Genomic DNA, 25,902 nt, shown 5'->3' on the forward strand with positions numbered 1-25,902 from the left:
ACTTAACTTCCCCAGGGCCCCACCCTGTTTTCACGTTCATCAACCAGTGTTGGCCAAACCGTAGTTAGGGGAAATCTGCTGTGGCTTCAGGCTGTGGTTAGAAGCAAAAGTAATGGCGCTGAAGGTAAGGCTCCCACCAACAGGAGCGCTGGTCCCCTCAGCTCTCTCTTTCCCACCTTGGTTATATAAACTTAACTTTCAAGAGCTGCTTCATGAATTTCTGTGCTTCCTCCCAAGCACTATAACTCGGTCAGCATGAGGGAAGCTGGCCTGTTGAAACAGGTCTATTTTCAGTCACTTACAGTTTAACCGCTCCTGGAGCCGAGCAGTGGTGCAAAGTTTTTAACCCCAAGAAATACCAGTCGTATTCTCTACCCTTTGAGGGTCAGGCCTGCAGTTGCAGAACCCTTGCTGATACCTGCAACCTGGCTTCACAGACTGCCCTGTCTGTCCTCCCCACACACAGCTGTGGCTGGAAACTAAAAAATAACAGTGTCGGGATTTTTTTTCAAAACCGCTGGAATCACATACCAAAATCGCATGGCTCCTTCCCACACTGCCACCTCAAGAAGTGAAAAACTCTGTCCATGAAGGTGCCTGGTCCAAATGGCTTAGGAAACTCTTCTTTGAGGCTTGGGTCACGTTCTTTACACGCTCATTCAACTCCTCGGCTCAAAACCCTCAAGGGGCTCCCTTCTCGCTCAGAGTGAAAGGAAAAGTTTTACAATGGTGTGAAATGTCCTCTGCCATCTGGTCTCCACTGTCCTGCACAAATGTCACCTCAGTGAGGCATCTCGAGGAGCCACTCTGTTTCCCAATTCCCCAACCTGGAACTCCTGACTCCCGTGATCCTGCTCAGGTTAGCTTCTTCCCATGATATTGTCACCTTGGAAGCCGATGCCTAATACTTAGGTCTGAGTGTGTCTGTCCATCCTCACCAGAGCAATGAAGTGCCCTGAGGGAGCGGGGGTGGGGGGGTGGGGGCTTGAGTTTCATTCCTTGAAGAGCCTAGAACAGGGCCTGACAAACTGTAATGTTTGTTGAAAGAACGACCCATCTCCTCAGAAACAGCCCAAAGCCATTCAGTGTCAGGTCTGGGGCCCCAAGCGAGCAAATTATGCTGGGGATGCCATTCTGGGCCAAAAATTATCTTTTACATTTTATGATTTCTTTTATATTTCCCCAAATTTCACTTGTTTGCCTACCATTTTTATAATCTGGCCATATCTATATACCATGTAAACTATTGTTTATTTCACACTTTTCCTTAAATTGACTTAGTATTAAAACTTTTAGCCTTGGGCTTCCCTGGTGGCGCAGTGGTTGAGAGTCCGCCTGCCGATGCAGGAGACATGGGTTCGTGCCCCGGTCCCGGAAGATCCCACATGCCGTGGAGCGGCTAGGCCTGTGAGCCATGGCCGCTGAGCCTGCGCGTCCGGAGCCTGTGCTCCGCAACGGGAGAGGCCACAACAGTGAGAGGCCCGCGTATCGGGGAAAAAAAAAAAAAACTTTTAGCCTTATCCCGGGTAATAATATCCAGGAAATCATGAGTTTAGTGTGCTGGTTATAGTTTTTCCTATGCAATGATAAATTAAACCTAAAACATTTTTTAAATGTTGGTCCAAATACCACCTAAAATCATCTCATATATTTAAAGTGGTGTTGGTACCACATTTTGAGAAATTATGATTCTGTGATGTCCATATTTTTATTATATGAATGTTTCACAATTTTTTAAAGTTATCATATCTGATGTTGTTCATGTGTACCTTCTAAAATGTTTTTTAAAGTTCTAAAATTGGAATATGGCCTGCACACTAGATGCTCTTAAGGAACTGGCATTAACTTTTCCAGGTGCAATAACGGTAGGATTATTGTGATCATGTAGGAGATGCAGGCCAAAATGTTCAGGGGCTGAAGGGTCAAGATGTCTGCTACTTTTACTCTTGGGTGGTTCAGCAAAAAAAACACAGAGAGGGCTTCCCTGGTGGCGCAGTGGTTGAGAGTCTGCCTGCCAATGCAGGGGACACGGGTTTGAGCCCTGGTCTGGGAAGATCCCACATGCCGCGGAGCAACTAGGCCCGTAAGCCACAACTACTGAGCCTGCGCATCTGGAGCCTGTGCTCCGCAACAAGAGAGGCCGCGACAGTGAGAGGCCCGCGCACCGCGATGAAGAGCAGCCCCCACTCGCCGCAACTAGAGAAAGCCCTCGCACAGAAACGAAGACCCAACACAGCAAAAATAAATAAATAAATAAATAAATAAAATTTAAAAATATATACAGAGAAATGGATGGGTGGGTGGCTAGACTGATAAAGCAAATATGACAAAAATTACTAACTGTTGAATCTGGGTGGTAGGCATACAGGTACTCATTGTACTCTTCTTTCAACTTTAACATTTTTCATAATAAAAACCTGGGTTGGGGGGGTGACGAAAAATAAAATGTCCTAAGCAACGACATCATCCTTGGAATTGAACCATGGCAACTACTGTAGGGGAAATTGAGCTCTGAGCTCTAGTTCCAGACCAGACCCATTATTTATGATTAACCACTGCCTGTGCAGCGAAGGATCACCCTGTGCTCATCCCGGAGACAGGCTGGGCTTGGCCCTGCCCATACCACTCATCTCCTTAACACCCCTCCCGGCTGTCATGTGTACCCGCGCGAAATGCATACGCTAATACGCTAGTCTGAACGCCTACCCAAGACAGACAACAGTGGGACACGTGACCTGTTGATCACGCCTTCCTGGGCCTGAGAGTCTGCTGTCCAGCTTTGAATTAGTCCTGCACTTCCTTCCCTCATCAGTGCTTATGCTGGGAACTGACTGAGAATTGCCCCATGTCCTCATCATTTTTTAAAAACGAGGTCTCTGAGGACATACCTGAGTGCTTCCATTTCAGTGTTCAGGGCCCAGACCCTTCAATGGCCCCTCAAGGCTCCAAATGCCCCATCACGGCCTCCCAGGCCCTCCATCTTCATCCCCACCCCCTCTCCCTGGTTTTCTCTGCTGCAGTCCCATTTCTCTCAAACACACTAAGCTCTCACCAGCCTTGGGGCCTTTGTACCTGCTGTTTCCTCTGCCTGGAATGCTCTTCCTCAGATGCAACAGGGCTGTGTCCTTGATATTCAGGTGCTAAATGGTCACCTCTTCTCTGCCGTGGCCCCTCCATCTCTCTCTCACATCACCCTGTTTAATCTTCTTCAGAGTATCTATCTGAAGTTGCTTATCTGCTTTATTTACAGTCTTCCCTCAGGATCCATGGGCAATTGGTTCCAGGAACCCCCGTGGATACCAAAATCCACGGATGCTCAAGGTCCTTATAAGAAATGGTGTAGTATTTGCATATAATCTATGCACATCCTCCCCTATACTTTAAACCATCTCTAGATTACTTATAATATCTAATACAATATAAATGCTATGTAAATAGTTGCCAGCGCATATTTACTTTTTGCAAATTCAAGTGTTACTTTCTGGAACATTCCGAAATTTTTTCTTTTTAATATTTTCGATCCACACTTGGTTGAATCTGCAGATGCAGAACCCGTGGACACGGAGGGCCGACTGTAGCTGTTGACTATCTGTCTTCCCTGACTAGAATACCAGCTTCATAAGAGCAAGGGCCTCATCTTTCGTACTCATCACTGCATCCTTCGTGCCTAGAATGGTGTCCAACACACAGTAGGTACTCAATAAATATCTGCAAATGGATGAATAGGACACCCAGATAAAGTCCCAGCAAGAACTCCATTCCACCTCCTGCTTTGAACCAGGGGTGCAGCCTTCTGTGTGGGGCCCAGTTGGAGCAGGAAAGGGTGGGAGATGCCAGGGGCAGTGGTTGCCTGGAGAGCACCCCTGGGCTTTGGCAGGAGCAGCTGCCTGAGCAAGGGTGGCAGAAAGTAAGGGCTCTCTTACCCATGTACAGATGGTCCTCATTGGGGTCATCCAGGACCTGTTGGCATAGCCACATGGAACAGGCCGGAGATGAAGAGCAGGAGAGAGGAAGAGGGAGAAAAGGTATGAGCAGGGAGGAAGCATCATCCACATGACTGCATTTGCCAATGGGAGGGCTGCGCTTTCCACCGTTTTTCCTAGTTAAGATGAAGGGCACAGGAAAAAACCCAGTGTGTGATCCAAATGGCCATCTGGAAAATAAGCGCATTCTAGCCCAATCCTCAAGGGTCCTAAATACCCAGAAAGGAGGTTACGAAAAGGAGGGGGCAGATTCCTCCCCTGGAAAATGTCTCAGCTTGAATAAGAATCCCACCTGTCTCCTAGGAGACGACGGACTGGTCATCAGGGTGCAAATTCAAATCCTGTCCCCATTTCCCCTGCCCTGGCAGGAAATGATGTCTCCCTGCCTGGAACTGCCACAGCACTTTCTTTCTCTCTTTTACGGCCTTCCTGCTTTCATTTTATCACTATTTCTATCTTCCTCTCTCCAGAGGGCAGGCACCATGTTGTAGCCACCTTGGTTGCCTCCTTGGTGCCCTCTAACAGGACTAGGCACCTAGTGCTCAGGAAATGTCTGATGAATGAATGAACAGGTAAGCTGGCAGAGTCTTGTTGGGTGGGGAGCCCACACACCACAGGGCACCAGGGAGAGGGGAGATCCTGCCAGGACCCAGACACATGCACTAACCAAGTGCCCTTGGGCTTCCTCTAAGATGGCCAACTCAAGCATCAGTGAGTTGAAATTGTGAAACTCGGTGTGACAGGTGGAGATAGCCTGCAGCCACCATCTCTCTTCTTTTGGGAAGAAACAAAGACAGACTCCTTGGCTAGACTGGTCCTCCCACCTCTTCCCATACCACACTCACCTTCCCTAGTCATCTAAGAGTCACAGGACAAGAGCCCTGAGAAAGGGATGCATCCTAGGCAGAGGCCTGGGACAGCCAACCTGGAATCCTAAGCTCTGCCCTTCGAGGAAAAGTCAGACCCAGGCACTTGCCTACCTAGAGTTCTGTTATTTTTCTTTGAAAAAATCACTTACGTTAATGTGTAGGATTATTGTTGTTTTTAAATGAATTAAAAATCTGTTTAGCTTCTCAGTTTTAAATTCTAATGTGATAAATATTAATAAACATAACCCCCATAAGCAAAAGTTTTCTGCATTCTTCAATTATTTTTAAGAGCATAAAAGGGTCTTGAGACCATAAAGTGTGAGATCTAGAGCAGGGGTTGGCAAATTACAGCGTACAGGCCAATTCTGGCCCTCCCCTGTTTCTGAAAGTAAAGTTTTATCGAAACACAGCCAGGCCCATTTGTTTACATGCAAATGGCTGCTTTTGTGCTATAACTACACATACGTATAGTAGAAGGAGAACCAGCTCCAAAAAGAGAGAAACAGGTGAAGGGCAAGCCTCAGTATCCCTCTGAGCCTCAATTCCTTCGTCTATAAAATGGAAGTAATAGTCCGAGCGAGGGGTGAGGATTACACAAAATAACAGGGTGAAGGAGCCTGGAGAAATAACTACCACTCAGCCCTGCAACAGGCTGTTTGATGTGATGTGGCTCTCCCTGGAAACCAGTGGTATGGCATTTTGATAATAACAGAGACAGGGCTGAACCATCACCATGCCTCCCTCTCTCCTCCGTGTCTCCCCACCTCACCTCCGTGTCTCCCCACCTCACCTCCACCAGCTTCACCACGTTGGGGTGGTCCAGCTTCTTGAGGATGGCAATCTCCTGGTACACCTGCTCAATGGGGCCCCTGGGCTGGATGCAGCCCCTGGGGGCTGGCCGGGTCCCTCGGGGAGGCGGGCGACCTGGAGGAGACATGAACCATCCCAGAGTCAGGGCAAAGAGACTTTCCTCTGCAGAGGGAGACTGTAGGCAGGACAAATGAAGTGGGGTGCTCTCAGAAGGGCTGGAATGGCTGATGCCACACAGGGGTCTTTATTTACTTATTTATTTATTTTGGCTGTGTTGGGTCTTCGATACTGCACGCGGGCTTTCTCTAGTTGCAGCGAGCGGGAGCTACTCTTGGTTGCGGTGCACAGGCTTCTCTTGTTGCAGAAGCATGGGCTCTAGGCGCACAGGCTTCAGCAGTTGCAGCACGTGGGCTCAGTAGTTGCGGCACGCAGGCCCTAGAGCACGTGGGCTTCAGCAGATGTGGCGCACTGGCTCAGTAGTTGTGGCTCACGGGCTCTAGAGCGCAGGCTCAGTAGTTGTGGGATCTTCCCAGAGATCGAACCCGTGTCCCCTGCACTGGCAGGCAGATTCTTAATCACTGCACCACCAGGGGCTTTAAACAGCCTTCTCTTCATCTGACTCCTCTGCTGCTGGAAACACTAGAGACCCAGTCCCCTTGCCCAGCCTTCTGTTAATTCTCTCCTTCCTGTCCCACTCCCCAGGCCACAGTGAGAATCAAGAGTTCACTGAGGTACAAGGAAAAGAAGTCTGAGGTCTAGTTCAGCAATCTCAACATTCCCCTCTCTGGAGCTCAGTTTTCCCACTCCGTAAGATGGACAAAAACATTATCCTTCACCTCCATAACTCATGGAAGTAGCAGAGATATAAAATAAAGTCCGGGATAGGAAAAGAAGTAAGAGCTGATGAGAGAAAAAACAAAGGACTTGCTTGGTCCTGCAGTGACTGATAGTCAAAAGGTCACAGTGATGGAAAGGTCCACAGTCAAAACACTTACACCGCATATCATACGTAAGTAAGGATCTAAGTGCGACTAACAGAACAGAATGTGGATGTGTCAGCCTTGGAAAAGTAAAAGCAGAGGTGCAGGCGTCAGAGTGGGATGTGAACAGAGGCAAGGCAAGTTCAAAGGAAAGATACTTGCTGCATCTGCTGTAACAAGGAAGAAAGCGACAAGGGTAGTAACAACGAAGGAGCTGAACATCGTGGTATCACCTCATTGCCTGGTTAGGGAAAGGGAGGAAAGGAGTGGTTTAAGTCATCCTCAGAGGAAGTCAGAAGTAAATGTCAAAAATTAATAAATCAAGAAATAATGGCACAAGGATATTAACTGGCTCAGTTCAGATAAGCAGGATAAACCAGGGTCCTGGTGATAGGACAGGGTTTTGGGATTTATGTTTCTTCTTATCCACTTTCTCTTTTCAGCTCAAGCCAACATTTTGCTCAGCACTGCTGGCAGGGAGCTTATGCTGGAGCAGCATATGCTCACCTACACCTGATCACATGCAGTAACTACCAGCTCCTAAAAGAGCTAAAAGTGGGGGCTGCCTCTAGGGAGAGGGAGGAGTACAGCAAGAAACTGTTGATCTCCATTACACACCCTTCTGTTCTTTTGCATTTTTGTAGATATAATTGAAATACCTTATGGTATTTCAATTTTTTTAATTCATCATTTTAAAACATATAATTTAATGGTTTTTAGTACATTCACAAGGTTGTGAAACCATCACCACTAGGTCTTTTTTTTTTTAATTTTTGGCTGCATTGGGTCTTGCTGCACCAGGCTTTCTCTCTAGTTGCGGCGAGCAGGGGCTACCCTTCGTTGCAGTGCACGGGCTTCTCACTGCAGTGGCTTCTTTTGTGGAGCATGGGCTCTAGGCGCACGGGCTTCAGTAGTTGCAGCACGCAGGCTCAGTAGTTGTGGCATGCGGGCTCTAGGGTGCACGGGCTTCAGTAGTTGTGGCGAGCGGGCTCCATACTTGTGGCTCGTGGGCTCTAGAGCACAGGCTCAGTAGTTGTGGCACATGGGCTTTGTTGCTCTGTGGCATGTGGGATCTTCCTGGAGCAGGGATCGAACCCGTGTCTCCTGCATTGGCAGGCGGATTCTTAACCACTGCGGCACCAGGGAAGTCCCTCACCACTAAGTCTTGAACATTTTCAACTCCCCCACAAAAAAACCCATACCTATTAGCAGTCAGTCCCCACTCCCTTTTAACCCTAGCCCCTGGAAATCACTAATCTGCTGTCTCTGCGGATTTACCTATTCCGGACATTTCGTGTAAGTGGAATCATACAATATGTGGCCTTTTTTGTCTGGCTTCTTTCATTTAGCATCATGTTTTCAAGGTCATCTGCGTTGCAGCATGTATCAGAATTTAATTTCTTTTTATGGCTGAATAATATTCCACTGACTAGACAGACCACCTTTTGTTTATTCATTCATCCGTTGACAGACATTTAGGGTTGTTTCTATATTTTGGCTATTATGAATAGTGCTACTATGAGCCTTCACGTACGAGCTTGTGTGAACATGTGTTTTCAATTCTCTTGGGTATCTATGCCTAGGAGTAGAATTGCTGGGTCATATGGTCACAGCATGTTTAACTTTTTGAGGAACAGTCAAACTGTTTTCCTCTGAGGGATTCTTTTTACTTGATACCAATATTACTTCAATATATATTTTTAAAAGAAAATGAATTTTAAAACGTCAGCAGGAGGCCCAACGCTGTCTTAGGGGAATCCACCCAGGACACCTCTGCAGGGGACATCATTCAGTGGGTCTTCTCTGTATTGCCCCAGCCCCTGCACCTAAGAACAAAGGCTCTGGCCCAACAAACTCACGTGGAAAGCCCGCCTGTCGGATCAGTTTCTTTTTGGACAGCACCTTCATTGCCTGTGGGAGGAAAGACCCCACATCCTGGTTAAAATGGGTAGGAGGGTGGAGGGAGAGTTCCTTCCACTCCTAGGCCTGCCCAAGCTGTCAGTGCCCCAGCAGCCGCAGGACAATGTAGTGAGCACCTTGTCACTGGAATGGGTCAACTCCACAGGTTGTGTGGAAGCTGGAGTCCTGGGGTCCCTCCAGGCCGGAGGGTACTTCCAAGGTTCCAGGTCAGCTCTTCCAGCTGGGAGGCCACAAACCTTGGGATTCGCTACCACTGAATCAAGACACAAGTGAGCTGGAGTGATGGGCAAGGGACATTTTACACATGGGGAGACTGAGTTTCAGCATTTATGTCACTTGTCCAAGGACACATAATTGGCACATGGGAGAGCAAGGATTTGAACCCACATTGGACTGATTTCAAAGTCTCAGCCACATGGCAGTTTGTCTCACTACCACCCAGTTCTTAGGGCTATGGAGGATGTAGAAAGGGTAGCCCAGAGTAAGGATAGGAGACGTTTGCTGAATTTATTCACTCAATCTTCCTGAGCCAATCACTTCACCTCCCCATTTCCCCACTTCCTTCCTAATGCACAGAATAAACATGACCTAAGCATAAAATGAGTCAACAGCTAAGAAAACCTTCCAGGAAGGCAAGTGCTAGAAAGGAGCCTTTTTCTTTGGACAAGGATGGGGGCAGGGAGGGGGATGTGGATACTCACGTAGTAGGTATTGTCATTTTCATTGTAGGCCAGCTTGACCACGCCATAGGAGCCCTGGATAAAGGGAGATGCCTGTGACATACTATCCAGAAGTTATGATCTGCAAAATGAGGACCCTAATACAGAGCTTGCAAACTGGCAGCCCATTGGCAAAATCCACCCTGTATGTTGTTGGATCTGCAGTTTTTAGAGAGTTTGAATTGGTGGCCAACATTCTAAAACAGGTCAGATATAAAAATCCAGATTCTGATACGGATATGGAGCCATAATCATTTCCATATGTCAACAGTTTGCCACAGTCCTCACCACTCCCTACTGTCTTATACCTAGCATGTTTTCCTCATTTATATTATTCACTTGCTCTCTACTGGCATTTGAGTTCTTGACCCTTGCAATGATACTGCCCATTGGCTGATATAAAAGCAAAAACAGGTGTGAGAGTACCTTAAGGAGAAAAAAAGCCAACACCAATGTTGGTGATATGGAATTTCCCTGGAAGCTTTGTGAGCTTTTGTAGAAACACAGTACGTTGTAAAAACGAAACAAAATAAAACAAAACACATGGACCATAAATGACAAAACCCTCCCCCTCCCAGCCTCATCTCCAAGGACTCCTCTCCCACTCCCAAATCTAGTGGGGTTCCCTCCACAGTATCTGAGACATCCTTGGCAGGTATGGAAAACCAGCCTGGCTCCTGGGATATTTACCTTTCCAATTTCGTCCTTCAGTGTGTACTGATTCAGCTGTACACAATCCTGGAAAATAAGTAGAAACACATAGAATATGAATTGTAAGTTTGCAGCTAGATACATTTTTCACAAACTTAACAAACACCTTAACCAGGACCCAAATCAAGAAAGGGAATATTCCCAGCTCCCCAGAAGCATCTCCCATATACTGGCCCCTGTCCAGGGTGACCACTATCCTGCCTTCTACCAGCACAGTTGTTGTTGGTTTTTTTTTTTTTTTTTGGCTGTGTCACGCAGCATGTAGGAGCTTAGTTCCCAGACCAGGGATTGAACCCACGCCCCCTGCAGTGGAAGCTTGCAGTCTTAACCACTGGATCACCAGGGAAGTCCCTACCAGCACAGCTTTTGTACATTGTAAGAGCGTAATTATATAGTATGTACTCTTTTAATACCCATTTTAAAGGTTCTTCCCAGTTTTAAAAAGTTCATTTATTTACTTTTTAAAAGTTAATTTAAAATTAAACAATAATCCATGACTGTGTTATCCTGTAAAAAAATGTAAAGTGATACAAGAGGAGAAAATCTGAGTGTCCTTAGCGCAAACAAAAGTTTCTTAACAGTTTCTCAAAAGTTCTTTTTTGTATTAAAAAAGTGCAAAATATAAAAGGAAACAAATGATAAATTGGATTTCAATCAAAATTAAAACTTTTGCTCTTTGAAACACTACTGAGAAAAAAAAGGTAAGACACGGACTGAGAGAAACTATTTGTAACACTTACAGTGGACAAAAGACTGGTATCCAGAACATATAAAGAACTCTGGGCTTCACTGGTGGCGTGGTGGTTAAGAATCTGCCTGCCAGTGCAGGGGACATGGGTTCGAACCCTGGTCGGGGAAGATCCCACATGCCGCGGAGCAACTAAGCCCATGTGCCACAACTACTGAGCCTGCACTCTAGAGCCCACAAGACACAACTACTGAGCCTGCGCACCTAGAGCCCGTGCTTCGCAACAAGAGAAGCCACCGCAATGAGAAGCCCGCGCACCGCAACAAAGAGTAGCCCCCCTTCGCCGCAACTAGAGAAAAGCCCAAGCGTAGCAATGAAGACCCAACGCAACCAAAAAAAAGAAAAAAACTTTAAAAAATAAATAAATAAAAAAGAACTCCTACAACTCATTAATAAAAAGACAACCCAATTAAAAATGGGCTAAAGATTTGATAAGCTATTTCTCCAAAGAAGGTACACAAATGATCAATAAGCACATGAAAAGATGCTCAACATCATTACTCATCAGGGAAATGCAAATTAAAGCCACACCCACTAAATTGGCTAAAATCAAAAAGACAGACCAAACCAAGTATTGTCAGAATGTAGGGCAAATGGTGGGAATGTAAAATGGTGCAGCCTCTTTGGAAAACAGTTTGGCAGTGTCTTAACAAGCACTTCCCATATGACCCAGCCATTCTACACCTAGGTGTTCACTCAAAAGAAATGAAAACTTGTGTCCATGCAAAGACTTGTATACAAATGTTCACAACAGCTTTATTAGTAATAGTCAACAACTGGAAACAATCCAAATGTCCATCAATAGGTAAATGGATAAACAAACTATGGTATATAGCTGTACGGTGGAATACTATTTAGCAATAAAAAGGAATGAACTACTAATATGTGCAAAAATATGGATAAATCACAAAATCATTATGCTATGAAAGAAGCTAAGCTAAAAAAAGTACATACTAAATGATTCCACTTATATAAAATTCCAGAACTTGTAAGCTAATCTATAATGAAAAGAGGCAGGTCGGCCGCTGCCTGGGAGAGGGGAGGTGGGGGAGGGATGCGCTGTTGGGTGTGCTGGAAATGTCTGCGATCTTGATGGGGGTGATGGTTTTATGGCTGTATACATACATCACAACTGATCATATTGCACACCTGAAATATGTGCAGTTTATTTCACTTCAATTACACCTCAGTATAGTTAGGCTGAACATGTTAAGTGATACAAGAAGTAAAACTGGGAAAAGAAACACGATAGAAAGCAAAACTTCAAGTGTTACAGAGAAGCCCAACATTTCCCTTGAAACCCCTCCCATGCCCCAATTCTATCCCTCTCCCCGAACCTTGATATCAGTTTGGTGTATAAACTTCTAGGCCTTTTTCTATGTAAATGCACACATACATGCATCTGTAGAAAATACAGCGTACTGTTTTGGGATGGGGTTGGGGAGGCATAGACGGTGTCACACTAAATCAGTTCTCAACTTCCTTTGTCTGGAGTTAGTTCCACGTCAGACCTGCATCTTTGACTTGCTGTGTAACGGGCCCACAGAGCTCTCACCTCACTGGTGGACTTTTTAGTTTGTTTTGTGTTTCTGTCCAGTATTGTTTTCATTCCCCTGAGTCTTGAAGGGATGTGACAGGCAGAGGTAGGGCCCTGCAGAGCTGTCCTAAGGGGTCTCATTGCCTCATAATCTAGCCCCCACATGCTGCTGAGTTCATCTTCCAAGAATCCACTCTGACCACATCAGCCCCAGCTCGCTGCTGCTTCCAGAGTCAAGTCCTGACTTCACAGCCTGACCTTCAAACCCTCTAAAGCTCTGACCTTGGCAGAGTTGTCTAGTTGCCCACCAAACACCAGTCTCTCCTTTCTTCCTTATAAGTGGAACTCTGTGTGGCAACATTCCAGGCTAGAAAACTTCATTTCCCAGCTTCTCTTACAGCTAAGGTGGCCATGTGTTCTGGCTAGTGGGAGATAAGCAGAAATTGCTGGGTAGAGCTTCCAGGAAAGAGGACTGACTTAGGAGGCAGACATCTTTTGCCTTTCTTCCCTGCTCCTTCTTCCTGCCTGGAATGGAGCTGTGAAGGCTAGAGCCACAGCAGCCATCTTGAGATCATGAGGTTTTAAGGGCAAAAGCAACAACACAACTACCACACCAATCCCCAATGCCTAGCTCTAGATTTATTTTACATGGTTAAAAAAAAACCCTATTGTGTTAAAGCCACTGTTGTTGGGAGATGTCTGTTTCTCTAAGCTGACTCATTTCTAACTGATACAAACTCGAACTCGCTCTCCAGCCCTGTTTCCACAGTGCCCCCCATTTGGGGCCCCACACTCCAGTTAACTAATCCCTCACCTATCCTGAATTCTATGGAAAGGAATACGTTGGTATACATAGCTGGTACTTAGTTGGGTTATGGTAATCATACTTTTAAAACTAAAATATTAGAGGAATGAGACTACCTCTGTCACCTAGGTGGCCTGTGGCTAGTTAATAAACTAGGAGATGAAACAACAATAACAATTTTTTTTTAATGGGCTCATGCCGTCTACCTCAGGGCCCTTGCTCATGCCATGCTCACCCCCTGCAGTGAACTCTCACTGTGTGGTTAAATATCAGCCCCTTTAGAAGGCCATTCCTGATTTCCAGGCATCCCCCAATAAAATGTATTCCTTCCTTCAACAAATATTTTTGAGCGACTATGCGCCAGGCAGCGTGCTCAGTGCTGGGGACCCTGTGGTGGACAGGACTGTTCCTAACATCCTAGCTGAGGCGGGGGCAGTGGCGGGGAACAGGCAATAAACAACTTAACAAACACACAGATAATCAGATGGTGACAAGTGCTGTGAAGGAAAGTCAACAGAGCAACAGGACAGACAGGGACGGAAGGCTGCTTAGAGGGGGTGGAATGAGAGGCCTTTCAGAGGAGGTGATATTTGAGTTGAGACTTGGAAGCCAGATGGAGATGTCCTTGCAAAGATGGTGGGGGGGCGGTGTGGTTCCAAGCAGAGGGAACAGCAAGGGTAAAGGCCTAACGGAGGGAATGAGGAAGACAAAGAAGTGGGTAAGGTCGGAGCTCTGTGAGTTGGCAGCACAAAGGTAGGAGATGGGGCAGGAGGTGGGGCGGGGGCGGATCAGGCCCTGTGAACCCTGCTGGGGATCTGAGTTCCAACCCACCTCCCAGAAGTTTATAGTAAAGATCAAGTGAGAAGTTCAGGTACAGTGCTGAGGACAGTGCCTGGGGAGGCAAACACTCAGCAACTGGGGCTGTGCTGTTTGTCAGGGTGCGAGGCCTCTCACTGACCCACCATCCCCATTTCAGAGTCCCCAGCACTACTTCCAACTGCCAGCACGTGCATCTCTTTGTGAGAGGCTCTGTCTGTCCCCGATATGCTCTGCCCACACTCAGGGACTGCCAGCAGTTGGTGTAACAGGCCCGCCCTGTTATACCAGGTGGAATACCTGGCCCTCAGGTGGAATAACTCTGGGGCTCGTGTCCTACGCTGTCTCCCGGGGCTGCCCAGAGGTGGAGGCCCAGATGCCCACAGCGGTAACTGGCTCCAACATGCACCCTTTATTGACGTCTCCCTGGGTTTCCTGGGGTCACCTCCCCAATCAACTGGTTGCGCTGGAATCCTTCTGGGGGACCCCAACCTAATGCGGAGACATTCCGGGCGCGGGGCAGGGCACCAGGGGCCGCCACTCACATACCTGCAACCCGGTGATGGAGACGTGGTGCGACTCCACCGTGGGCCTCCGGGGCAGCCGCGGCGAGGACTGCGGAGAGCCCACGGGCGAGTGGGGCAGGGCCGGGTAGACGCAGCGCCCATTCGCATCCAGCAGGGACCGCTCCTGCAGAGAGAGCTTGCGACTGGAGAGGTGGGGCCGGGCCTGGGACCCGGAGACGTTGAGGGGGACCTCTCCGCCAGGGGCCTCCAGGGGCCGGTCCCGGGCCAGGCCGCTGTCCACAGCGCAGGCCGGCTCACACTCAGTGACCACGATGAAGGACTCCATGCCCAGACGGATGCTCAGGGACGAGAGGCCCCGCAGGGCTTCACAGGGTTTCTGGCCTTCGCTGCTATTACTGCTGCCGCTCCCGCCCCCCAGCTCATCCTGGGGGGCGGCCCGGTCGCTACTGGGCTGGCTAGAGACGCATGATGACATGGTGCATGTGCCGACCTCATGCGACACGCACGTGCCCCGGCACTCCCATCCAGCAGCGGCGCCACCTGCAGAGAGAGGAAGGGTCACCTGCCCCTATCCTGTGCGGCAGGGGCAGGGAAGGGGGTCTCTCCTGCTGGGCCAGACTGGTGCCTCATTCCTGCTTTGAGTCGCCGTCCTTGAAAAAAATATCTTGCAAAACACAGTGTGATCCGAAATCTTTTGTGTCTATATAGAAGAGCTTACTCCACATTTCCTCACTGTATCCATTTTTTTAAATTGATGTATAGTTGATTTACAACTCTGTGTTAGTTTCTGTTGTATAGCAAAGTGATTCAGTTATACATATGTATACATTCTGTTTTATATTCTTTTCCATTATGATTTATCACAGGATATTGAATATAGTTCCCTGTGCTATACAGTAGGACCCTGTTGTTTCACATTTCCTCATCTTAAAAGCCCCTTGTCACACAAACAAGAATCCCAAATTCAATTCCTATAGAAAACAAGTATGAGAAAACCCCAAAATAGAGCACCCACGCCTCCTACAAAGGTGGCAGCTACTTCCAGCTCAAGCCAATTGTTGTTAAACAGGGACTGGGGCCTAGAATTGTCTGGTTATCTCTCCAACCCCTCTTTTTTTTTTTTTTTTTTTTTTCCCAAGAGAAGCCCTAAAGCCAGGATGGTAAGTGAGATCTCTTGATTTTTTTTTTTTAATTAGCAATTATTTTAAAATGCTGGGCAGGCCAAATGAAACACTTCCACATGGTGACCTCTAGGCTGCATCACTTCACAATAGCAATGATTCAGACAGCTCTTTACAGTTTATAAAATATCTTCCACACCTCAGGGTAATTTCACAAGCACCCTAGCTTGTTGGTTTGCCATTATACCCTCATTTTGTAAATGGGGAAACTGAGGCTCAAGAGAGGGAGAGGGATTTGTCCAGGTCTCCTAATGCAAAGACCATGAGCACAGGAGTCCAGTCCCCTGGCCTGGCCTGGCCAATGATTCTCAACTGAGGAGTGGGGGTCAGGGGTCACACCAGCAGAGAGTGTGTGAGCCAGGGAAGTCTGTGTCGTCTGAGGAGCTAGGCTCAACATACCTATTATCTAATGTTTCCCTAGTTCAGCCCCCAGCTAGTACTTGCAAGATGTAAGGCAAATATGAGATTAAAAAAAGTTAACATCAAATAGCTTGGCGGTTCCTCAACAAATTAAACAGAGAATTACCATATGACTGAGCAATTCCGTTCCTAGGTATATATCCAAACAACACTACTCACAACAGCCAAAAGGGAAAAAACAACCTACATGTCCACGGACAGATGAATGGATAAGCAAAATGTGGTCTGTCCACACAATGGAATATGACTAGAAAGGAATGAAGAATCGACACAGGCTACAAGCTGCATGAACCTCAAAAACATGATGCTAAGTGAGAGATGCCAGACACAAAAGGGCACATGTGTATAATCCTATTTATATGAATTTTTTTTTTGGCCATGTCACGTGGCTTGCAGGATCTTAGTTCCCCAACAAGGGATCGAACCCGTGCCCCTGCAGTGGAAGCGCAGAGTCCTAACCACTGGACAGCCAGGGAATTTCCCTGTATGAAATTTTTTAAATAGGCAAATGCATACAGACAGAAAGTAGATTAGTGGTTGCCTAGGGCTGGGGAGGTGTTTGGGAAAAGCGGAGTGACTGTCAATAGGTATGGGGGCTCCTTTTGGAGTGACGAAAATATTCTGGAACTAGATAGAGATGGTGGTTGCACAACACTGTGAATGGACTAAATGCCACTGATTTGTACATTTTTAAATAGTTAATTTTATGTTATGTGAATTAAAAAAAAAAGATTGACACACTCCCTTAGACTGTCAATTCCTTCTGTCTCTGGGACAGAATATTAACCTTTGGTTTGTATGTTTGACAAATTCTGCTGGACAAATGTCACAGGTACCACTGGAATTCAGGGAGTATATCCACAGATGCAGACAGTGGCAGCTCTGTGCTGATCACCCACGTCACAAAGGTGCCAGGAAAACAGTGAGAGCTGAGTAGAGAGATTTTATGAATGAATAAAATGATATCTCTTTAAGACACTGGGTGGCAGTGGGGGGATACAGAGGAAAGTAAAGATGGGAGCAGAAAGCCAGTGCTTCCTGGAGGGCTTGGTTGAGGGGCAGAGAAATGCTACCCGCCCTCTTGGGACAGTCCTGCAATAAGTATTTATGGAATAGCTTCTATGTATGCAATCTGGACCATGACGTGGGCAGATGGGGTCCCTTGTGGAGCAGGGAAAGATCAATGGGAAAGGCACTAAGGAACTAACAACAGCATGCCAGCCCGGACATGGCACAACTTTTGAACACAGAGTACAGTGTAAAGGAATAACAAAGTACCCAGTCATGTGACAAGATGCTCAGCCTCAGTTATAGTAAGAGAAGTGCAAATTCAAACTACAACGAAATGGTTTGGTGGCTCCTCAAAAAGTTAAATGTAGAATTATCATTTGACTCAGCAATTCCTCTTCTAGGTATATATATATATATATATATATATCCCCAAAAGAATTGAAAGCAGGGATTCAAACAGATACTTATACACCCATGTTCACAGCAGCATTATTCACAATAGCCAAAAGGTTGAAACGTCCCAAGTTTCCATCAATGGAAGAATAGATAAACAGAATGTGGTCTATTTATACAACAGAACACTATTCAGCTATAAAAAGGAATAAAGTTCTGACACATGCTACAACATGGATGAGCCTTGAAAGCATGCTAAGTGAAACACGCCAAATATTAAAGGACAAATACTGTATGACTTCACTTATAGAATAGGCAAATTCATAGAGACAGAAAGTTTAGAATAAAGGTTACCAGAAGAGACCGGGGGAGAGGGGAGCAGTAAGTCACTGCTTAAGGGGTACAGAGTTTCTATTTGGGGTGATGAAAAAGTTCTGGAAATGGATAGTGGTGATGGCTGCACAACATTCTGAATGTAAATAGTGCCATTGAATTGTACATCTAAAAGTGGTTAAAATGGTAAGTTTTATGTTATATATATTTTACCAAAATTAAAATAATAATAATAAAGCTACAATGAAATATCTTTTTTCCAACTATCGGATTGGCAAAGACAAAAAATATAATAACAGCACTATTTTGATGAGGCTATGAGCAGTATGAATTAGTATCACCTTTATGAAGGGAAATTCACCAATATCGAACAAAATTCCAAATGCACATACCTTTGACTTACCAATTCTGCACCTGGGAGTATTTACCTTAAAGACAATCTCACACATAAAAAAATGATATACGTACAAAATTATTTTGCTAGTGTGGTTTGAAATGACTATCCACAGGGGACTGAGTAAATAAAATGAGGTATATGTAGCCCAGGAGAAAATCATGCATTTATTTTAAAAGAGGTGACTCTGTACATCCTAATGTGAATTAGCTCCAAGACACACCGTTACATGGAAAAAACCAAGGCATTCGGATGCTGCTGTTGGCATAGGGGGAAAAGGGCCATACGCGTGTACATAATCATAGGCAGAGCGTATTTCTGGAAAGATACACAAGAAAATGATAAGAGTGGCCTCAAGAGAAGACAACTGGTTTGCAGAAGTGGGGGGGAGGCAGGGTGGGAGGGACTTAACTGTCACTGTATTTACTTTTATTTTTGTAAAAGTAAGTGTGCAAAGAGTAACTATTCAGAAATGAATTTTTAAAGGAAAGTAACCATAACCACAAAGGGAGTTAGTTAGGATGATCAGGCCCGAGTGCTACCTCCGGGGCACGAGGCAGAGGGAGCGAGCAGTTGGCTCTATCTCCTAATCCCTTATCCCACTCTGACTGTATCTGAGAAAGAAATCATTAAATGTGTCCCTGTCTTGGCTTCCTCATCCGTGAAAGAATACAACCCAAGTTCAATGTTCTCCACAGTCTCAGCTGCTGTTCCTTTACATACCCTTTTTATAATCCTTATTTCCCAGGAGGGGAAAAGCAGGGTCCCTGAAGTTCGACTGCCTGGGGCCGCAGCCTCAGTTTTCTCTTCTATAAAATGGGCACTCACCCAAGAGTCATGAGGACTAACTGAACTAAGAACTCAGTATTCATGTCTGGTGCATGGTTAAGTGCTCAAAAAGCTCTTCTTTCAACAAATACTTCCTGAATGCCTACTACCTGCCAGGCTATGCTCTAGAATGTTCCTCCTCCTGTGTGTGTTCTGTAGCCCTGGGAGTGTGGGCCTGCATCCCCTCCACTGGCCCGTCCTCCCTCCCAGAGCCACCTCTGACATGGCTGCAGAGTTCCTGAAAAGAAAACTAGTCTGGCAGCACCTGAGACAGTTAATGGAGAATTTTTCTTCTTGCCAACAGAAAAACAATTGCTTATCGATCGCCACTCCAGGCCAAGGACACCAAGCCATCCACCCCCGGCAAAGCCGCATTTAATCAGTCTCCTTGACGAGCTGGCGTCTGGCTCCGTGCCTTGGCCCTTGAGGCCTGGAGGAGAAAGGAGAGAAAAAATGCACTGGCTGGCTCTGAGGCAGAGGTGCGGGCCCCTGTGCTGGAGGGATAGGTGTGTTCAGGTCTCAGGAAAGAGCCCCAAGGGACACAGACCACAGTGCCTCGAGGCCACCTGGAGGCCCCTCACTGGTCTGCAGCAGGCCTGGCAGGCAAGGACTTGGCCATTCAGCTCCACTGACCCCACAGAGTCCAGGCCAGAATCTGACCGTTTCTGAGGTCACAGATCGTATGAGGTCACACACCTTTTAAGGATCTGTTGAAAGCCACCAACACTCCCAGGAGAAGAAAAATCATACAAAAAGACAATGGTTTGCATTATAACAGCTAACATCCAACTGAGCATTTCTTCACCAAACATTGAAACAGCTCTGCCTGGGTCATTTAATCCTCACAGGCCCTCTGAGAGGGAGGGACAGCTAAGCATTCAGTTTTGGGGGGGCCGAGGTTTGACGAAATTCCAAAAGCCCCCTCCCCGAGCCTCCTGCCCCAATACATGGGTCCTTCCCCAGGCCCTGAAGCCTCCCCACTGCCCTTGGCTGGCAGCCCTGAGCTCCCCTCCCTCCCCTCTCACAGGCAGCTCCATGGAGGACCAGACCTTTCCTGGAGCAGAGAAACCCGGCTCCAGGCCAGAACGAAGGAGCGCTCATTCCTCTGCCAGGAAGCCAAGTGCCTGCGGCCTCCAGGAAACACATTCCCATATCCTGGGGGCATTTTCCAACCTGCGCCTGCTGACCAAATGCCGAGCCGCCACCACCACGGGAGCTGCAGCACAGCAAGTAGCCAGTGAGTGGGCCCGTGACATGCCCTGACCCATGATACACCCTTTGCATGGTCCCCTGAGGTCCCGGGCAACACGGGACAACAAAGAGGCCCAAAATAGCTGTGAGGATCCTGCCAAGGCCAGGGACAATGTCCTCCCTGGGATAACAGGCTTGGCCAGCCACATCTTCTCTCACCTGGGGAAACTGAGACCCGGGGAGGTGCTAAAGGAAACCCACTCACCCATTTGTTCTTTCCACAAGTAATTACTGGGGACCTACTATGTGCCAGATAAACAAAACAGATGTGATTTCTGAAGAGTAGGGGCACAAGTGACTCTATAAGCACAAACTGGAGGAGAAAACCAGGATGAGATAAAAAAAGAACAACATAGGGACCCAGGGGAGATCTGAATGGGAGGGGGTGAGTCAAGGAAGGCCTCACTTGGGGAAATTATATTTAGGCTGAGACCTACAGGGTGAGTAGGTGCTAAGGGGGCGGGAACTTGCTCCAGGAGGACGAAACACATTCTGAGAAGGCCTCGCAGCAGGAAAGAGGTGGGAGAGCGGAGAGAACAGAAAGAAGACTCCTGGGATTGAACGAGGTTGGGAAGGGGGTGAGGGTGGGTGGGCAGGCTGGAGGGGCCAGAGCACAAGAGCTTTGTAGGAAGCTGATGAGAGCAGGAGGGGTGTTCCAGGCAAAGCCATAGGGACCCCACTCGGCACCTGTTATGGGTTGTGGAATTGTGGCCCCCAAAAAAGATATGCTGGAGTCCTAATGCAATATGACTGGTGTCCTTATAAAAAGGGGGACATCTGGACAGACCCACACACAGGGAGAACACCATGAGAACGTGAAGGCAGAGGTTGCGGTCCTGCACCTACAAGCCAAGGAACGCCAGATTGCCAGCAGCCATCAGACGCCAGGAGACAGACACGGACCAGATTCTCCTTCATGACCCCTGGAAGGAACCGACCCTACCAACACCTTGGTCTCGGACTTCTGGCCTCCAGAACTGTGAGATAATACATTTCTGTGGTTTAAGCTGCCCAGTTAGCGGTACTTTGTCAAGGCAATCCCAGCACACTAACACAGCTCCCCTCCCAACCACAGAAGCCTGCTGCCCCAGGGGCCACGGATTCAGAGGGTGTTTCCCAATACTTAAGTGGGAGACCTGGGAGGCTCAGTTGTATAGCCGATGCAGCGCTGAGGCTTGACACCAGCTGGAATATTCCAGATGCGGGGCCTTGGCCCAAACAAGCAGTCGTATCAAATTCAGTGACACAGACTCTTACAGCTGTCTTTCCTTGCATACTCTTTAGTTTAGAGGCACTGAAACTGATTGTCTCCCCAGAGACGAGGGCCCTTCCTTGGCAGAGGGCACGAGGGATAGTGCTGGCTCTATTTTATCTATCTATCTGTCTGTCTGTCTATGCCACACTGCAAGGCTTGCAGGATCTTAGTTCCCCAACCAGGGATTGAACCCAGGCCCTCGGCAGTGAAAGCACCAAGTCCTAACCACTGGACAACCAGGGAACTCTGACAGTGCTGGCTTTAGTGTGCACAGACCCCATCCCATCATAGTCCCTGGAGCAAACAGTCCCTATCGTGTGACATCTGGCCACCGATGTATTTTGCTTGGCCTACACTGTATTTAAAACTATTTGAATGAGATGCCAACATTTTAGAGCCAGGAGAGTTCAGATAAAAATCAAAAGTTCCAGAGTCTCTTGAAGAACTGGACACTGTTAGCACTGGACCTCTATTCACTCCTGGTAAAAACTCACTGAAGCTTTGGACAGGAGATATGCTCGCCGGCGTGCCACAGTCCTCACTGCTTCCCCTCATCTCCCCAACGCCAAGGACAGGCTGAGTGTCCTATTACATGTCCTTCCCTTTTCTACCTCTCATGACCTATCTCACCCCTACAGGCCCTACTTTGAGATGCACTGGATATTAGTGCTATAATATCAGTGGTCACCTGTTCCAACAATTTCATTTCACCAATAAGAAAATGAAGGGTCAGAAAGGTTTACTAATTTTTTTTTTTTTTTTTTTGCAGTACACGGGCTTCTCACTGTTGTGGCCTCTCCCATTGCAGAGCACAGGCTCCGGACGCGCAGGCTTAGTGGCCATGGCTCACGGGCCCACGGGCCCAGCCGCTCCGCGGCACGTGGGATCCTCCCGGACCGGGGCACAAACCCGCGTCCCCTGTATCGGCAGGCGGACTCTCAACCACTGCGCCACCAGGGAAGCCCAGGTTTACTAATTTGTCCAAAGTTATGCAGTGGTTCCAAGTAGAGCTAAAACTGGTCTGAGTTTTTCAGAAAGGGGCTAAAAATTACAGGTACAGCCTTGCAATGTCCACATGTTGTATCCGGAATGAAGTCCAGGCTGAGCCAAAACCTCTAACAAAGGGGAATATCTAGCCCATTCCTCTGGCTCCAACCTGTGTGAGAGGGGAGAGTGTGAAGGCTCAGTGTCCTACAGCATTCAGGAAAGACATGCATGGGCACAGAGACATCGATTTGACTTAACTTGTGAGAGCCGTGCCTTTGCCTTTTTGTTTACTGCTGGACTCCAGGACCTAGAACTTTCTAGAACACTGCCAGCACTCAATAAATATTGGCTAGAGGTCATTGTTTATTTCATTCATTCCCAAGGCCACTCAGAAGGTCAGACGCTTTCTTTAGCTGGCCTAGACTCTATGTTCCTTTAGTCTGATAACAGCAGCCTGATTTATGTCTGGAACCCATCCTTCTGTGTGAAAGGTGACTCCATGGAGCTGTCCGTGCCATCAACTTCAGGGGTTCCACTATGACTCAAGTCTGGTTAACTGGGCATTGATTGCTCTGGTCAAGTGATAGTTTCACGAGTAGATGTGTGGGGCTTCCCTGGTGGCGCAGTGGTTAAGAATCTGCCTGCCAGTGCAGGGGACACGGGTTCGAGCCCTGGCCTGGCAAGATCCTACATGCCGCGGAGCAACTAAGCCTGTGCACCACAACTACTGAGTCTACACTCTAGAGCCTGCGAGCCACAACTACTGAGCCCGTGTACCACAACTACTGAAGCCCACACACCTAGAGCCAGTGCCCTGCAATAAAAGAAGCCACCGCAATGAGAAGCTTGCGCATGGCAACGAAGAGTAACCCTCCCTCGCCACAACCAGAGAAAAGCCCGCATGCAGCAACAAAGACCCAACGCAGCCAAAAATAAAATAAATAAATTTATTAAAAAAAAAAAGAGTAGATGTGTGACCCAAGTCAGTCTACTAAGTTTTATTCTAGGATTTTGTGGAAGTATTAAGAATGTCTCTTTCTGTGGCACACAGAGCAATGAAGATGTACTTCTAGAGTTACCAGGGGCTTGGGAGAACCCTGCCTTAGAATGAAGTTGACAGAGAGAGAAGAGAGCCAACAGATAGAAAAGAAATAAAACTGGAGACACTGCATGGGCACCTGGATCCAGCCATGCCCGAAGCCCACCTACCCCAAGAGTTTTTAAACTACATGAGCCAATAAATTCCCATTTTTGCTTAAGTTAGTTTGCAGTTGGTTTTCTGTCATTTACAATCAAAGGTCCTAACGGACAGATGACACAGAGCTGACTGACAGAAAAGCTTTTCCACTCAGCTCCCTGCCAGGTGATAAGCTGCCTACACCTTAAGGCTCCCAACCAGGCCAAACTGTCAGGCAGCTGCAACTCCCCTGACAGCCTTCACCTTGATGGTTTGGCAGAAACAAGAACTTCCAAACTCATTTTTAATTTCTTTTTTTTAATTTTAAAGGAAAAAAAATCAAAAACAGGAAAGGAAAGGGCTTAAGAATAGGATGAAATGAAGGGAAGAAACTGACTAGTACTTTTAACACAAGAATCACATCACTACCGTGGCAGCCATAGTAGTTGTAGATACAGTAACAGTGATGACTAGTCTTCTTTATTGCTGGCCAAGTGCCAGGCGTTATTCTAAGCACCTTGCATGTATCACCTCATTTAACCATCACAATAAACTTATGAGTTAGTTACTATTATCATGATCTCACCAATGAGGAAACTGAGGCACAGAGAGTCTGAGTGACTTGCCCCAAATCACACAGCAGTTTGGGAGGGCACAGGTGTGAAATCAAAGGCTCCTAGAAAGGGGGGCACATCGTGATCAGGGGTACAGCCCTTCTCCTTAGCTGGTGACCTTGAGGATAACAATACCTACCCCACCTACCACACAGGCCCCTGCACACAGCAAATGCTCCCTAAACAGAAGCTGTTGCCAAGAAAGCACTTCAACGGCTATCAAATTCAAGTCCCTCAATTGGCTTTAATTTACATTAAAATAAAATTTTTGTTTCTAATCACAACCTGCCAACTTAACTCTTTTCATCTTCCCTTCTAATTCTTATCCATATGCATCACTTTCTACAAAATTAAAAGCAAAGTGTGCACATAATTTCGCATCCTTATTTGTGTCACAAGAATTTTGCACGCACTCTCACAGCTTTCATAATCAATGCACTAGGGCTCCAGAAGGAGTGGCTGAGACCCAGGGAGGTGAGACGACCTCTCCCAGGCAGCCCAGCAGGTTCTAGGCTAGGCCAGGGCATGACCCCTGACCCCTGCAGTGTCCCCTTCGGCCCTGGATGCTGGCGGAGCAAGAAGCTCCATTGCCTTAAGAGTTCCTAGGGAGCTACTGTTGGGTCAATCATGAAGTATCACGGAGAAGCGGACCGCATCACACACCCGGTAGCTAAAGCCAGGTGTGCACAGGAGGCCCCTGCCTTGAAGAGCCAGTAAGTGTGAATGGGTGAGTGTGGGTGTGGATGTTGGGGGTATTTAGAAAAGGGAGGTGGGGACCATCATACTTCCTTCCTCTTCTCCTACTGGATCCATCCCAGTCTTTCACTGAACCTAAGGAAGAGGCTGGGAAACAACTGAAATTTCAATTTTTAATGAAAAGAAAAAGACTTTGACTCCAACATTCTGTAGCTTGACAAATCAGAGAGGGAGGGGGCTGGCTGGGAATCCACAGGCATCCGGGCCTCGCCCACTCACAGCCCTTCTCCTCCTTCTTCCCTGCTGTTTGGAGGTGATGCTAAATCTAGCTGCTCCCTCCCCAGCCTCCAGCACAAAGCAACCCCAGGCAGGGCCAAAGAGGGGCTGGGAGCTGGCTCCCGGGGTCCAACCCTGTCCCTGACACCTGTACCCAGAGGGCAGGAGAACTGTCTGGGAAGAATCTAAATAAAATCTCTTTCTGCCAGAGGTCTTAAGGGCAAAAACCCATAAGGGAGGTGTCCTTTCCTCCACACCCTGCCCACCACCCAAACCACTGGTTCCCCATTTAAACTTCTCCAGCAGAGGCTTATCTCAGCCACCTCCCACAATGTCCCTTCCCCACCCACTCCCACTCACTTCCTACCTCATGCCCAAGCAGAGGGGCAAGACCTTGGCCTCTCCCCCCATTTCCTTGGGGGACCATCAGTCGCTCCTCTCCAGGTTGGAATTAGCATTTTTATCTCTGCAACCGCCATCTCTCAACTATTTACAGAAGCCGACGGGATAAAAAGGGACAACATAAAAATAGTTGCTCAGCAGCTTTCAGGATGGGGTGAGGGTAAGGGCACAACAGACTCTTCCAATTTTCTTTCCTTTTCAAAAGGGAAAAATGCTACAATTGTTCATCTTTTCCAAAGCGATCCCCAACAGTTCCAGA

General features: G+C 47.3%; 1 protein-coding gene across 4 annotated transcripts in view; it reads right to left on the reverse strand.

Moving 5' to 3' along the window:
• CAMKK2 (calcium/calmodulin dependent protein kinase kinase 2) overlaps positions 1-25,902 on the reverse strand; it is a 53,331-nt gene that overhangs the window by 22,660 nt on the left and 4,769 nt on the right. For all 4 annotated transcript variants that reach the window (XM_060170798.1, XM_060170797.1, XM_060170796.1 and 1 more), the window contains exons 2-7: positions 14,448-14,965; positions 9,972-10,019; positions 9,264-9,317; positions 8,502-8,553; positions 5,643-5,776; positions 3,924-3,960 (exon numbers count right to left, since the gene is read on the reverse strand). In XM_060170798.1, the coding sequence (XP_060026781.1) occupies positions 3,924-3,960; positions 5,643-5,776; positions 8,502-8,553; positions 9,264-9,317; positions 9,972-10,019; positions 14,448-14,900 (778 nt within the window). In that variant the 5' untranslated portion in view covers positions 14,901-14,965. The remainder of the gene's footprint in view (positions 1-3,923; positions 3,961-5,642; positions 5,777-8,501; positions 8,554-9,263; positions 9,318-9,971; positions 10,020-14,447; positions 14,966-25,902) is intronic.

The sequence above is a fragment of the Lagenorhynchus albirostris genome, chromosome 14, assembly GCF_949774975.1.
Source record: "Lagenorhynchus albirostris chromosome 14, mLagAlb1.1, whole genome shotgun sequence".
Lineage (NCBI taxonomy): Eukaryota > Metazoa > Chordata > Mammalia > Artiodactyla > Delphinidae > Lagenorhynchus > Lagenorhynchus albirostris.